Raw genomic sequence first — 17,173 nt, 5'->3', positions numbered from 1 at the left:
TTCAGCATGTGAAAAGAATCTATTAATTAAATCTACGAATACTTAAATTGAAATTTTTTTGAATTACCATATATAACACGCAATGTGGACAGCAAAAATGCAGTTTGTAACACGTACAAGATATCCTTGAAACATGATGTCTTGACAGTGTGTTTTTAAAATTTATTAATCTGCGATGATTGGTAAGAACTGCTCGAAACTAATTATTTACGTTACGACGTAAATATCTCGATCGCATAAATGTTTCATTTAAGAAATGTTAATAAATTTATTATTTTAGCACAAAAATTGCAGAATTTAAAATAAAAACAGAATTTTCTTTTTTTTTTTTTATATCACCATATTATTTTTTATGTCATTAAAATTTCACCAATACATTTTCGTTTAATAAGATAAAAGTGTCTTTAACAAATTTTATTAAAATTTTAAGAAAAACGTAATTAAATGTGTTAGATTTTATATGATATTACAGATATGTACATATTTAGTAAATATTAATACACAGAATCAATTAATCTTGATCATTCTAATCTTAAATTTATTATGTCTGGCAGTGTTGCACTTTAAAAATTATCTAAATAAAAATAACATAAAGTTTATATAAACATATTCTAAATAAGGTACAGATGATTTAATTTTAAATTTACCTAAACAAATAATAAAATTATACATACTTTTCTAAAGATAATTTTGAAATAATATCACTAAAATGCAAATTAATTTAAAATTTAAAAAGAATATATTTATACGTTTATTTATACATTTATTTTTATTTCTCAAAAATGAGAGTTTTGAAACAATTTAATATGCCAAAAAAATGTTTCTCGTTTGATTTGGATTAATACGTAAAGAAAAATCAAAGCTGAAAAAACATGGAAAAAATACATAACTTACATTGTAAATGGCGAAGTTTCTTTTAAAAGTTTTTGAACTTCTTATAATTTAAAGAAATTTTATATTGAACTACTATTTTTTAACTTGTGTAATCTGTCGTTATCACTTTAAAAAACTTTTCCTGTTAGAAAAACTTAGAGGTCGAAGGTAAAAATAATATTTTTTACTTGTTGTTGTTTATAAATAATTTAGATAATTAAAAAAAAATAACTTGTTGTATTTAAGATAAAGATAAAATACATTTTAACAATCTAGATAAAAATAAAATAAAATCATTTCTCCATTTACATGATTATTTAGATAATTTTATATAAATAACAACAAACACACTGGTGTCGAAATATTTATGGCGGTTATGTTCGGTCAAGGAAGAGCTCCTCGTAAGTAAAGTGTTTAACTATGTCGTTGGAAGTAGACATGATCCGTTTGGTGATCTCCTTTTCCAGACTCGGCTTAATAAAGTTAAGAATCTCTTTTTGATTATTGCCTACAAAATTTCTAACAATTTGACTTAACTGCTGTAATTGTTCTGATTGCGTTGGATCAAACGCAATGTCATATCCTTTGATGTCGAGATTTATTGTCATTTTTGATAGGTACACATATCGTTTGCCACTTTTAGTTACTATACTGATATCTGCGTCTACTTTTGCGCCTACATTTTCTGCAAGATATAATTTATTAATTTCGATGGAAATATACTATAAAGTACCTAAACTGAATAAAATTCAGTACTATTCAGGCCCATTCATTAATTTACTATTAAAAAATGTGCTTCGTGCCTAGAGTAAAGTGTATCGGTACGAAGAAATGACATAAGAAGTATTATAGGTAATAAAGCTGAGAAATTTTAAAACTAGCAGCAACGTGTCTGTTTGATTAAAACAAAAACTTGTGACGAATAAAACGTCTGAGCCGTTTTCAAAAAATCATATACATTTATATACATTATTTTATAATATAAAATATTTTGATATTATTTTTAATTTCTTAACTATAGAAAAAACAAATTAGTATACTGATTCTATTAAAATAAATGTTTTTCTTAGAAACATAGTCGTTAAGTATGGCCCATTTATATAGCCATTGTTAAGACTATTATTATTTACTCGTTATGTGTGTGGTTCGAACAAGATAATGATTTTCAATTCTATTTATTTTTGAGAAAATAAAATTAAACTAAAATGGTTAAAAATTTTTAAAGGTTAAAAGAACAATTAAAAGGAATGTTAAAGATAATTGTGATGTTCAATAGTTGAGTATAAATAAGAGATCTTTATGAGATTTTATTTTTATAATTAATAATTATTTATATTTAAAACTAATTTAAAATATTGTTTAGTTCTTTTGTTATTTTCAATTTATTTTTTAATTGAACGTTATTATATAAGCATATATTGAGTTCCAAGGTATGTGTGTGTGTGTGTGTATCAAAGTTAAAAAAAGTCTTTTTATTTACAAATATTTTATATGATATTTTATTTGTGTGAGTAATTAAAATAAAGATTTTATTTTTATTTAATTTATTTCAATATCTTCATAAGAGTTTCTAAAGAATTAAATATATTAAGAAGATTTTATTCTGTTCAGGTACCTTATATTTTAAATCTTTTATATCACAAGATATCTTTTTATACTATAAATATCAATTATTATGTGAATTTTAAAAATTGATTATTTTATATACCTGTAGTAATATAAATCGGCGCTTTTTGAGCAAAGTTTGTACTCAATATATGTATATTGACATCATAAGTGCCATTTATTTGAAGTTTCTTGAATGATAAATCAACATTAAACTTCAACGTGTTCATATCTATGTGAAAAGAGTTCACGACGAAATTGCATAGTCCTAATACATTTGCATCTATGAAATATATATGGGCAGCAGGTGTATCAAAAATTACTATTTTATCAAGGCGAAATGGATTGTTTGACTCTATATCTAATTCTGGTATTCCTTCACAGATTTTATCCTTTATATTTTCGACGTTGTGCAAGATGCATTCATCGATATTAGGATCTTTGCGTCCGCACACATGAATGTAAGAGGCTGTAAAAAATGTGAATAATCTTCATTAACTTTTAATTTTGTATGAAATTGATCAAATAAGATAATTAAATCAATGATAAGGTATACTTTAAAGAAATATAAAATACAAAAATTTACAATACATTTGAAATTAATTTATTTATAATTCAATTAAACATAATCAGTGAAATTAATTTATTTATAATTCAATTAAACATAATCAGTGTTGAAAAATTGAATTTGGTAGAAAGTTTTCTGAAGAAGAAAGAGAGAGAGAGAAAGAATGTGAATAAAAATTAAAATGTTACACATTGTAAATATGACTATTATAACGCTCATAAATTGGAATAATAAATTAATTTTTCTAAAGTTTTATTTCACATCAAAATCAATTTTTAAAAATCAAATGTTTATCGATACGTATTTTCTATCAAGAGATTGTTTTACCTGAGTTTTTACCTAAATTTAAATAGTATAATTTTTTATAATACGGAGTAAATCATGCACAGATTGTGATACAGATAAGAAATAATGTATATCTTTTATGTACTTACGTACTTCCGCTGCAACATGTACTGTTATAAGTGCTAAAGTAAAAATTGCGGCAAACATTTTTAAACAACAGTTTCTATAAACTTTTCAAGATTATATTACAAACACAATATTATTGTTAGAAAATAGTTATACTGTGATCTAAACAACTAGGCAACATGCATCAAGACTAATACATTCGTTTGAGCAAGCTTATATATACATCCTGTTGCACGTTGATTTAATCTGCAGTATTTATCCTCTCTTTTCCATCTTGTAATGATTCATCTGAAGGCCATGGAAGCACTCATATTGATTATACATACACATACATATATTTATTTATTTATTTATAACAGTAATTATAATCCTTATGAAGGCATTGGTATTGATATAATCTTATATATAAAAATGTCACAGCTGACACATGTAGCATAGATACATGTTTTCATTTTTACAAATAAAATAAAATATTAAAATAAAAATTTCTGAAAATGGCATTAACTGATGTTACATTTGTATGAAATTAATTTTTAGAGATAAAATTAATTAATAAAAACAGATAGTTAGAAATAATTTTTAATCTTTTAATTAAAAACATAATTAATTACAGATTCATTCATACGTTTGTTTATTCATTTTTTCTTTTAATCTAAAGTTGAAAATTATTTACGACCATGAGTACTGATCTAAAATTATTCTCTTCTAGAGACGAGATAATGATCATGTTAACACATCGTATAATTTGATTTCTTTTGACGTCATTTATATATAAAACTAGTGAGTCAATTTTGTAAAAAAGTGTTGTAAATTAATAAAGTAATTTTGTAAAAACATGTGAATTCTCAGACCATTATTACTGCAGAAACGTAAGAAAAAACAGGAAAAAGGATTAAAAATACAAATAAAAAAATTTATTTTTTCCATATTTTTCATACAAAAATATATGCAAAAAAATGTACGCACTTTTTTAGAACTTTTTCTTTAATTATAATAAAATTTACACCGTACACATTCTCAAAGACAAGCAGCAAAAATTTTATAATAGTGTACAAAAATATGTACACTTTTAAAATTATTTTTTGATATAAATATCTAGTATTAAGATCAAATAGAGTTTCCAAGTATCTAAAAAAGGTAATTTTGAAATTCAACAATATACATATATTTTGTCAAATATCGCATGCAATAGATGTGGAATGCGGTCAGTACAGATATTTTAAAACGTTCTTTAAATGCTTATTTATTAAAATTCTTTGTTCTGATTGATCAATTAAATGCGTCAAAGTATTTTTGTGTCAAACTGACCGCATCTATAAACAGTATAGAGCTTATGACGTGTCCAACATTGCTTCATTGACTAATACTTTGCATAATATTAACCGCACCTGTGCATTTTTATACACTCGAAATGTAAGTATCCAAGAATTAAATAACTTCTTTCTCATTCTTTAGTTTTCACAATTAATCATTTGCTATAATGCTTACAAAATATGCAAACCTATTCTGTAACTCTTAACGACTTAGTTTCCTTATCGTTATAACGTCGTTGCAGGTGTAATACATGGTAAGAAAAATCTGCCTAACGATGTTATAACGATAACAAAGCTATCATCAAGAATTATAAAATAGACCTGCAGGAGACAAAGCTATGTCTTGGTTATGTAAACACTTAATCTGTACAATTAATCATAAGAAATCTGTTGTTTTTGCGTGAAAAAAGCGGAAATTTGCATATACGGAATACAATAAAAACAAAAACATATTTTTGCTCTATACTATTCTATAATGTTATATGTCATTGAAATTTTTTTTACTCTATACATTTCTTTATGAATATAAAAAGTCCTTTTAATTTAATAATTATTTTTCAATGTATGTTTTTCTTTCTTTAATGAACCTAATTAGATATAATCAGGTATCATCATGTATTTCTTTCTTTAATTTATATATTCTTAGAGAGTAACTATATATATGTAATGAGACCATATTAAATAAAGTATATATAATATCAAAGTTCCATTTATGTTTGGCTGTAGACAAATATTTGCATTATAAAAGATTGCAATTTCTGTAAATAATCTAGTAACTATTTTTACTATCAATATTCAAATGTTGCAATATTATTTATATAAAAGTCGAATTTAATAATATTATTTTAGAAACTTTAATATAAAAGATTAACACGTATCGTCCCTATGTATGCCACAAGGCGTATACAAAGCAAAACTTGATAAATTAAATGGTAAATAGAATTATAAACTTGATCTACAAAACTTAAAGAATTCTACGTGAAATCAATGTCAAGGACGTGTGCAAGAATTATGCAGTTAAATTCCATTACGTATTGCCAGTAATTGTTTGCACAAGATTCTGATCTTACCTGTTCTTTTTTTATAAAACTTAATTAGAATTACGTCGATATCACCTTGATTACCTCTGCTTCAAAGAAACGATGTTCAATTGAATATTTATAGTTATGAAACATAAAAAATTATATAAGTTATCTAACATCAAAGTTGAATCCACATCCAATGTTAAACAGAGACGCTTGCAAAGAAATGTGAAGAAAGATAATTAAAAAGCTATCGTCGTAGATGATTATGTGTAATTTATTTTCTTCCTAATGACTGGCATGGCTCAAACATAACATAACGTTAGATTGAGTCAACAATGGTGCGGTTTTAGCTTTTATAAAAAAATTTTTTACATACTTAGTTTAAATTATCTACAAATAAAGTTCAGAATACAAAATACTCTCCAAAAGGTATTTAAATACAACATACAAAATACTCTTAAAAGATGCATGTAAATACAAAATACATGTATACAATGTATATTTCATTTGTATATACGTCTTCTTTAAAATTATCTCAGATTGTAATACAGTATTTAACGTTAGTTCTTCTAATATTACAATATACATATACATATGTACATATGTACATCATATCCAAGCAATTACTTTTAATTTTATAAATATCCATTATCGAAAGACTGTATAACAGTTGATTCTAAAGCATCGTAATCTTTTTATTAAAACAGATTAAAATAGATTAAAATGAATTAAGTCTTTCGATAATGGATATTTATAAAATCTTATATGATTTATATTCGATCAGGAAAGAGCTCGTCGTAAGTAAAATGTTTAACTATGTTATTGGCTAGTAACACGATTTGTCTGGAGATTATCTCTTCTAGCGTTGGTTTAAGACTGCTTATAATCTCTTTTTGATTCCGGCCGATAAAGTCACGAATAATTTCACGCAGTTGACCATATCGCTCTTCGTCCGCATCGTATTTGGCGGTGTATCCTTTTATGTTAAAATTTATTTTTATCTTTGCCAAGTACGTGTACTTTTGGCCTCTTTTGGTTACTACATTGAAGTCTAAGGTTACGTTTGCTCCTACATTATCTATAAAAACATACAAATAAGTAATTTTGAAATTATATCTAACGTTGTATCATTAGTGTTAAAATAAGTTGTATTCAAATATTTTATTTTAATAAAAAATCGATTAATTTTTTTACATACCCGAAGTAATGTAAAGCTGTCCCTGATGTACAACGGGGACTAATAAACGTATTTCAAAGTCATAAGTGGTGTTTGCCCGTAACTGATCGAATAGAATTTCAAAATTGTAATGAAGAGTATCAATGTTTATACTAAAATTATTTATCTTGAAATCACATAGACCCGTTAATTGTGCATTTCTGATATACAATTTTATGTCAGATGTATTGGTAAGGGCCAGAGTGTCAATCACAAATGGATCATTTGATGGAACATCCAGTTCTGGTATTCCCTGGCAGATTTTACTTTTCAAATTATTAACGTTGTTCAAGATGCACTGATCGATTTTTGGATCTCTGCGACCGCATACGTGAATATAGGAAGCTGTAAAGAGGATTCATCATTTTTCATAACGTCACGAAACAGTATCGAATACGATGACATCCGATAAGCAACACATCAAACACTGCACTTTTGCTTTCCAATTAAAAAAATATATTGCCGAGGCTGCAGATATGATTTTGCTAAGCTTTGAAGAAAGATGTCGTAACATTTAAAAATTTAACTGTAAAAAGTGATACCAAAAGTTTCGGAGTGGCAATTTCTCTAGCTGTCTTGCTGATAAAGAATATTCAGGAATGTCCAAAAAATTTGAAGACGAGAAGTTTTAGCAATTATGGGATGAAAATTTCACTTGTATTGAAGATGAGCTTGCTTTACAACTAGGAATACTCGGCAATTAATTTCCATTCTTTAACATAAACTGAGAAAAATATAAAAGCTGAACCGATGAATCCCGTATAAATTCAGCCCGGAGAACAAGCGGGAGAGTTAACATCATCTTTCTAACAACATACAGAAAAAAAGAGTTCTACAAGATTATACTATCAATAAAAAGTGAATTTTGCATGACAAGTCTAAAAGGAACAAAATCGTACATTAATCCTGAACAATTATCGACATCGACTGTAAAATCAAATATTGATGAAAAAAAGTTTTAATGTTTTTTGGTATAAAGAGCGTAATTTTAAGTATAAGTTACTACGACCTGCAAAATAATTAATGCTAAATACATTACCAACAACTCATTCGTTTAAGCGACAAAGTACCGAGAAAAAAGACTGTTTACTGGCCATGAAATGTGACATGTCATCTTGGAAAACGATATCGTTGCGCATTGCAAAAGGAGCCAAGGATATTATTTATTGGTCGGAATTTTTCTTTCATGCGGTTATACACCTTAATTTTATTAAAACACCGAGAAAAAGACTGTTTACTGGCCATGAAATGTGACATGTCATCTTAGAAAACGATATCGTTGCGCGTCGCAAAAGAAGCCAAGGATATTATTTATTGGTCGGAATTTTTCCTTCATGCGGTTATACTACCTTTCTAATCACTATCTATTCCGACCATTCCAATACCACATGGCTGATACATTCTTTAAAGGTGTGAACAAAGTTCAAAACTGCATCGACGACTTTATGCACTTAAAATCACTATTCTCGGAAAGAAATTTATCAAATGCCCGATAGATGGAATAAAGTAATCAAAAATAATGGTGAATATTTCAAAAATTGATATGTTTATTTTTTTTATAAATAAAGACTTAATTTTATAACAAAAGACCAAATTTATTTGCATATCTAATAAGTAGAAAGTATTTGTGTGTTTTTAGAGTAAACTAAAGTAGAATCTTCTAAATCAAGCAGGAAGAATCGTTACCATATAATGATGGAAATTTATATATATATATATATCTGATTTACTTACGTATTTCAGCTGCAACGTATACAGCTACAAATGCAAAAGCAAATATTGTAGCATACATTTTCCAAGTAACAAACATTTTTTTTCTTGCAAACTTTGTAAAACTACACTATTAGAGAACAATACGATTTTAACAGCACTGTGCAATGATCTAAATAAGTGTGAAGACTGATTCACGTGAATGTAAACAAGTTTATATATACGCATTCCCCTGTCATTTACATTGCTTGCTGATTTTTTTTCAGAAATGCTTCATGGCCTTCATGTATAATGCAATATGTACTGCATTTTAAAACATCCTCCGAGGGATAAAGTAACTTATTGCATTTTATCTTTAATCTTCGTAAAATGTGGACAGAATGTTGAAAAAACTTTAAGTGATATTTCCCCAAACAGTCGTAAAAATGTAACTCACTCTCTGAATTCAAATGTAGAGTTAATATTAGCTTTAATATTATTCATTGAAAGATAGTGAGTCTAATAATTATCTGATTTCAGTGATACATTTATAACTATAAGGTGGTAAACACGCAGAAATAAATCTTTATATTGAAAACATAGATTAAAATATTCTTCTCCAGAATTAAAGTATATACAATAAGAAAGTGCGATGACAACAATTATATATATATATATATAAGAAAGTGCGATGACAACAATTATATATATATATATATATATATTATATATTATATATTATATATATATATATAATTGTATAAAATTGTTGTTTAATTTCAGCTTCTGCAGTCAACTCGTGACAACATTTGCTGCATATAGAAGTTTTAGATTTTGTACGTATAAAACAAACAATACTTGTACTCAGATTTACAAGAAAGAACAATAATGTGTTTTCAGAATAAACCTAAAAATTTTAATAAAAGAAAAATGATGCTTCAAACATTTAATGTATAAATTTTTATGCGGAATCGGTATAAAGAAAAATTTACGCGGTATTTTGTTTGAAACATTGGAATATAATTGTAATAATGTATCAACACACAATCAAGACGTATAAAAAATGCATTACGATAAAGAAGCGCAGGATTTAATAAAGGATATTTTTTTATCTGTGCAATAATAAGGCTAACTCTATTATTGCAATAATGCCAATAAGAAAATATATAATTATATAATAAATAATTATTTACTCTTTTGTTTTCGCTAGTCAACTAGTCAATTTTGAATTAGACAATTACCAAAATAATATTTTTTCTTTAACTTTAAATTTAAATTCGTATCTTGTAAAATACGATTGTTACTACTTAAAAATCTTATTTCTTTTGCAAATTAGTATTTTTTGTTAACTCTTATTTAATACACTTTTTCTCCTTCTCCATCTATAAGTATAAGTACTATTTTTTATGAATATTTTTAAGCGATTTTTGTCAATTATTAAATATGTGTACCAAGATTGTCATTAGTAATAAAGTTTATTTCTTTATTCTTTTCCTCTCTTTTTTATTCTGTAGCTTTTCTTTTTATTAAACTGCTAGCCACGTCTCTTCCACTAACATATGCAAAAAAGTAATGGTATACAAATAATACTATCAAACAAACAAGTTCCTATTAATAAAACAGAGCAATCATGATAAGCAAAAACAGGCCAGCTAACGAGCATAAAATCTCGAGTTTAAGATTAAACATAATTCAATAACCATAACTAAAAACAAGTGTATTTAATAAAAGCTATAAAATCAGTTAAACTTTAAATTCTAAAAACCCAACCGTTTCGACTTCGCAGAGCCTTCCTCAATGCTGCATAAAAGAGTTAACTATATATAACTTTCAAAACATGACTGATACGCACGCACACATGCACGTATGCTTGGGAGAGAGCTCCCCATTTGTAATAGAAGATTCGAGACGTTACAAGGTTTCGTGAAATCACATTCACTTTGTTAAATTTGTAATAGCTATAAATAGCATATGTTTTATTCATTTACGGCCGGCGTGATTTTATCACGTAACTACTTTCGGGACTGCTCCTAGATTAAATTTATTAAGTGGAGATCTTTGAGACGGATAAAAAGTGTGACTTCAGAACATTATTGACTATTAACGAAAACTGGCGCATAAAATTTTTGTTGCATCAGATTTTATCGAAGTGGTCTGTACCGATTTATTGTTTTGAAAGTAGAGATATTTTTCAATTGATTTAAAATGAATCGCGACAAGTGATTTTTTTCAACATGTACACTTCTTCACTACTTTGATCTAAAGAAAACTGCAGGTGAAGTGCATCAATTGATTTCTGAAACTTATAGCGACCAAACTCCATCAGGAAGAATATGTAGAGACTGCAATTTAAATAATTCAAAAGTGGCGATTTTAATGTAAAAAACAAAAGAACGTTTATGACAGCTGAAAAAGTTCGAGAACGTCGAATTACAAGCATTATCGGATAAAAATCCAATTCAGAATTGTCAAAACTGTTTCTAAATGTTTCTGAAGGCCATCAGTAGCCAGCAGTAAACGCAAAGTTAATTCGTTTGCATAACAACACGCGATCGTATGCTGCAAGGAACGTGAAAGAAACATATTATTGGAGCTCGAACAAAAAGTTCTTCAGCACCCAGTCTATTCTTCAGACTTTGCACCCATCGGATTATAATCTTTTCCCATCGGTGCAACACGCGCTCATCGAGACACATTTCTCCAGTTACGAATAAATCCGAAAATGGGATGAAAGAATAGTTTCGAAAGACGTCTTGCTCGTTCTATCATTGCGGAATTCAACTTTTGCCAGAATGATGGGAAAAAGTAACAGAAAACAATGAAAAATATTTTAAGTTTTGTATTAATTTTTATTGAAATAAATTCATTTTTCAAACAAAAACGGTGAAAACTAAGTTTAAAATGTTAATTAGATTGTTTCAAAATAATTAGTTAAAGATAAAAATTAAATTATTAAAAATTAACAAAGTTAAAAACTGTTAACCTTTTAACATTATTATTTAATTTTAACTTTTTAACTACTTATTACTCAATCTTTCATAATAGAGATCTGTTAGATCATTGTTTATCAATGGTGTAATTTTTTTAACTATTACAGTTCAAGTGTTAAAGCAATTCAATAACCACGGTATTTTAGGAAGAATGTTTTATTCAATCTTTAATCTTTAGGATACAAGATATTGTTTAATATTTCTGATGGCACAATGTAATTAAAAAAATATTGGCTTAATATTAAAATATAATACATTGCGATATGTACGAAATACAATCATAAATAATTTATGTTACATGTCCAATTTGCAAAATCGTTTCTTTTTCTAACATTATTTTCTAAACAACGCACATGTCATGTTACATTTTATTTTATCAATTTTTTTTCAATATTAAAAAACATTTTACTAACAATAAGTATGATATATAATTTTGTGTGTAACAAAAAAGATTTCATATCATATTTATTAAAAAATAATGCTTTTACATACTAAATAATTTATTTTGTATTTGAAAACAGCTATAATGTATATATTTTTCTAGATCAATACATAAGTAACAATAAAATTAACAAATGTTTAAATAAAATGTTATAATAGTTACAAGTTAAAAATTATTAGTTACAATGTTATAATAGTTACAAGTTAAAAATTATTAGTTACAAAACTATGATCATGTACACAATAATATGTCGCGTCATAATTTTATTAAGTCGATAATTTAAGGAGGAAGAGTCATGTGATCGGCCGAAAAAAACTGTCCTTCATAAACTTTTTTGCGGCACAAGACTTTTAATGAACTGTCCATAACTTTTCTCACATATTTTTTATAATTCGTAGATGTAGAAACAACTTTTTATAGCCAAATTAGTTCAAATATGGCGGCATAATGACGCTCGCTCTCCAAGTTCCGGTTTTCGAGGACGTCAAGTAGCGTACAATGCAGTATTTTTTATCTCATCTTGAAATAAATAATCAAACAAATCTGTCTTTTCGATAAAATTGCACACCGGAAGAATTTAAATCTGATAGTAAAAAATACTGAAATAAAAATTCTACGTAATTTTGAAAAAATTTCAAATTTTCGCATAAAATTTTTGTTTTTGTCATGTGACAAAAATAGTTTGTATAGTTATTCTTATAAGTTTTATAAGTCTCAGCTATATTAATCAAATATTTTTTTATAACAAATAGTTACATTGTACGCAGTTTTAAAAAACGTAGTTTTAAGAAAAACGCGTAATAATCAGGCATGTTTCAAACTTTAGAAACATGCGTGACTATCTACTAGACGCGCATGTATGAACCTTGTCTGTAGGATCGTTAATATGTCGATCTCCAATATGAGGACTTGAACTTTTAATTCTTAAAATATTTTGGTACATATATGTATATGCAAAAAAAAATCAATTTTTACATGACCTTCCTCCCTTAATAATTGTTGTATCCTATATATTTTACTTAAAACGCTTATTCTTTAATAAATAAAACAATATAACAAACAAAATATTTTTAAATAAGTAACTATTATTCTGCATCCGCGCTGGTAAATGAGCATTTAATAATTACAAAAATACAAATTTTCTTGTATCTATTATTTAATAAAAATAAAATTTGTCGTTAATTTTCGAAATATTGTAAACAAATTGTTTTAATTATTCATTAATTAAACTGCCATTTTAAGGAGCGACAATAAAATTTGAAGGTCTGACAATCTATGCGCGATCAGGAAAAAGTTCGTCAAAAGTGAAATGTTTAACTATATTGTTCGCAAGCAAAAGTATTTCTTTAGAGACTTCCTTTTCCATTGATGGCTTAATTTTGGCGATTAATTCTTCTTCATTGTTGCCTAAGAAGGTGCCAATAATTTCATTTAATTGAGCTGATTCGTTTGCATCAAACTTACTTTTCAATCCTTTCATGCCAAGATGCAAATTTATTTTTGTTATATATACGTATCTTTCACCGTGTCTGGTTATTATTTTCAGGTCTAGTGTGCCTTTCGCTATTATATTATCTACAAAATGAGCACATCATATGACAACATAATCTGATAATATTGGTAAAAAACAAACTTGTATTTAAATTTTTACGGTTTAGTTGATTTCTATAAATCTTAATTTTATTTTAGTATTAAATCGATACATACCCATAGTAAGATAAATCGGTCCCTTATGAGCAACAGGCACCAATACACGTATATCAATATCATACGTGCCGTTTATATAAGCTTTTGGGAATGTAACAGTTAAATTCAATTGGAGCTTATCAAGTTCTATATGGAAAGTATTTATAACGAAATTGCAAACCCCCATTATCTTTGAATTTTTGAGAAATAACTTGGCATCATTTGTGTCGGAAATAGTCATACTGTCAATAACGAATGGCTCCAATGGTGGAACCTCTAATTCTGGTATTCCCATACATATCTTTTCCCTTAAATCTTCAATACTGTTTATAATGCAATTATCAAGATCTGGATTTTTTCGGCCGCATACGTGAATATAAGGGGCTGTAAAAAGAAAAATAAATTATTTTTGTTAATTTTTTAATGAAATAATTGAATAAACATACTGTATAATATTTTTATTTCAAAATAATGTGCAATTTTTATTTGCTGAAGAAATTGAACTCATTCCACTAAGGCTATATCCTCGTCTGCTTACAAAGTATTTTAAAGAATGCAAGATAAAGCATTACAAAGAAATTGGGGATTATTTTAAAGAGAAAAAAATTTATCCGATTATTAATTTGTGTTTTATTTCCACAACTCCGAATATGTTTTAAGCAGAAGATGTATACACCTTCTATATTTATTTAATATTTATATTAATGAAAATTATACTAATTGTATACTTTGTGCTATTATATAAAAATGTTAAATAAATTATTTTAAGTGGGATATTAATTATATCTCACTATAATAAGTAAGAAGTATAAACATCCTGTTATAAATCATAATGGATTTTAGCTATATATAAAAATAATTAAATTTAAATATTAGCAAAGTAAGTTCGCACATTCAAAGCTGTAATTATGTTTACAGATGTGTATTGAATGTCAATTTTTATAACTTACGGCCACTTTATAAAACTCTGATTAACTTTAATCGATGATTAATTCAATTAGCAGGTAATATAAATAAAATAAATTCTTGAGATTTAAAAAGTAAAATATTCAAGGTTAATGAATGTCAAGCACTGCAGTTCATTTCTTCTCAAATTTAAACTTGCCATTAAAGATGCCACTTCAGACATGATAATCCTCTAGTGACTTAACCACTTGATTTAACCAAAAAGACTTGGAAAAAAAGTCGTATCTTTGGAAATCGTCAAAGACTATATTTCTTTCTTCTTTAACGCAAAACCGAGGTTATTTTATGAACAAATTACTCATATACTGCAATACTATATAGAATATTGAAAAAAGATTGCATAAAACAATGATAATTACATATCATTGAAGAATAAAAAATTTTACATGTAGAATTACTACTTAAGTTTAAATAATATCTCAGGCACGAAACTTTTATACTCATTGAATACAAATATAATGAGCAAAAATCTCAATCCATGTTGGCATATTGCTCCATATCAGTGGTATCCTAAACTTCGTAGCGGTTAATCAACATGCGTTAAAATCCTTGCGTAATGCAAGCGAATAGTGATAAGATCAGCTATAGGTAATATAGAAATGTTCAATCAATCAAAAGTTACAGAACCTATATTAGTTGTTATTCGCTGTCGATACTTTCAACCTTTATAATATCAAACAAATTTTTATTCTAAACTAAACGTGTATATGTAAAAATTTTATTTAATATATCATTCTTGTTACAAGATAATAAGTCAATCTTATTTAATTTAATAGAGACAAATGGATGTTGTAGATTTTGTCTTAATATTTCATTATTTTTATACTCCATGAGATTACAATAAAATTAAGTACGGTAAAAAATTTTTCTTGTCTTATTATTAAAAATCTTTTCTGAGAAGACCTTAATATGCATTTTTACAAATATGTAATTTAAACATTGCTACTACACTATTATATTATATTTAATATGGTCATTGTACCAGTCATTAAACAATCATCAATAAATGACTATTTCAAATTATTAGTAAAATAAAAGACTTTCACATAATAAATTGCAAATTAATTGCTTTTTTATGATTTAATTTTTATAAAGTTTTACTAATTATCGTTTTTTATTTAAAAATGTAATTACAATATTAAAATTTAATTTATATATCTACTGATTAGTTCAATTTTTCATTGACTGATGCAGTAATCCTATTACTATATCAAATATTAACTACAAAAATATTTGTAATATTAAAATTATTAAATAACGGAAATACTAAAATTTCTTAATTATATTAAAAAATTTAATTCGAATATTTTAATTGATGCACTCTTTTTAAATTCAAGTCTTGCACTTTAAATAAGTCATTTTTATAATAAATATATAATAAGTTATTTTTTTAATAAAATCATTAATTTACTGAAAATAATGTCTAGAGAAAATGATAATTCTATCAAAAAGTAACAAACAGATATTTACAACGACTCAGAAAATTCAATCACGGATTTCATTAAAAATGAGATTGTTAGAATATTCAGAAATAAAGGAAAATAAAAAAAATATTGCGTACAAAAAAAGAAATAAAAAATAGGTAATAAGAAACTGTTAAATAAGATAATAAAGAATGTTTCACATTTTTCTTACAAGGAAACTGTCACGGATGTCCGGCGCCGATTTGATTCTCCTTGAAATATGTTAAATACAAAAATCTAAGAAACCCGTATTTTTTTATATCGGCGGAATCTCATATTTAAACAATAAAATACCCTTTAAAAGAAAAAATATTTCTTTCGGTATTTCTCTTTCGGGGCGAATATCATCAAAAGTAGAACAAACAAAAAAAAATTTTTTTTATTGAACAATCATAAATATTTATCTGTTATCTTTTTGATAGAAAAATCCAATTGGACTTTTTCAGTCACGACCCTTTGTAATGGAAACAAATAAGTAACAAATATTTTTATAAACTTACGCATTTCTGCCGCAACATGTAAAATCACAAATGCAAAAATAAAAATTGTAGAAAACATTTTCCAAGTTATTTTCCAAAATACAATTTTTCTGCTATCTTTAAAAATTATTTAAAAAAAAATCAATTCTAACCGCTGCACAATAAATATGAATCAATACTGATCTACACAAGTGCTCGCAAGCTTATATATGCCACTTCATTCTAAAATTGCCTAATTATTCTCGATCTTTGTAAATTTACACGTATAAAAAAAATATCTTCCTTCCATGTGTTACACAAGTAATTACATGCAACATATGTTAGTAGCAAAAAAACGTAAGAAGAAAATTAATAGTCATTTTATAGAGACTCACATGCAGAAAATTGGTTGCAGAGTGTCAGTGTACAATATATTACATAAAAAGGAAGTTAAAGGAAATGAAACCA

At 26.3% G+C, this 17,173-nt stretch overlaps 3 protein-coding genes across 3 annotated transcripts in view; all 3 read right to left on the bottom strand.

Moving 5' to 3' along the window:
* Positions 1 to 317: 317 nt before the first annotated feature.
* Positions 318 to 3,668, bottom strand: LOC105203827. The gene is made up of 3 exons (XM_011172741.3): positions 3,481 to 3,668; positions 2,582 to 2,947; positions 318 to 1,558 (listed from the first exon to the last, which is right to left on the bottom strand). The coding sequence occupies exons 1-3, from the start codon at positions 3,536 to 3,538 to the stop codon at positions 1,248 to 1,250; spliced, it is 735 nt and encodes a 244-aa protein (XP_011171043.2). The 5' UTR covers positions 3,539 to 3,668; the 3' UTR covers positions 318 to 1,247.
* A 2,383-nt stretch (positions 3,669 to 6,051) lies between these two features.
* Positions 6,052 to 9,196, bottom strand: LOC105203864. Its single transcript, XM_039450794.1, has 3 exons — positions 8,746 to 9,196; positions 6,994 to 7,356; positions 6,052 to 6,873 (listed from the first exon to the last, which is right to left on the bottom strand). The coding sequence occupies exons 1-3, from the start codon at positions 8,819 to 8,821 to the stop codon at positions 6,566 to 6,568; spliced, it is 747 nt and encodes a 248-aa protein (XP_039306728.1). The 5' UTR covers positions 8,822 to 9,196; the 3' UTR covers positions 6,052 to 6,565.
* A 3,072-nt stretch (positions 9,197 to 12,268) lies between these two features.
* LOC105203826 (juvenile hormone-binding protein) overlaps positions 12,269 to 17,173 on the bottom strand; it is a 423,181-nt gene continuing 418,276 nt past the window's right edge. Inside the window, exons 2-4 of the mRNA XM_011172739.3 lie at positions 16,748 to 16,908; positions 13,840 to 14,202; positions 12,269 to 13,707 (exon numbers count right to left, since the gene is read on the bottom strand). Of these exons, the coding sequence (XP_011171041.1) occupies positions 13,406 to 13,707; positions 13,840 to 14,202; positions 16,748 to 16,805 (723 nt within the window). The 5' untranslated portion in view covers positions 16,806 to 16,908 and the 3' untranslated portion in view covers positions 12,269 to 13,405. The remainder of the gene's footprint in view (positions 13,708 to 13,839; positions 14,203 to 16,747; positions 16,909 to 17,173) is intronic.

Source organism: Solenopsis invicta, chromosome 6 (genome assembly GCF_016802725.1).
Source record: "Solenopsis invicta isolate M01_SB chromosome 6, UNIL_Sinv_3.0, whole genome shotgun sequence".
Classification (NCBI taxonomy): Eukaryota; Metazoa; Arthropoda; class Insecta; order Hymenoptera; family Formicidae; genus Solenopsis; species Solenopsis invicta.
The sequence above is the reverse complement of the archived record's forward strand: the minus strand, read 5'-3'. Positions and strand labels throughout refer to the sequence as shown.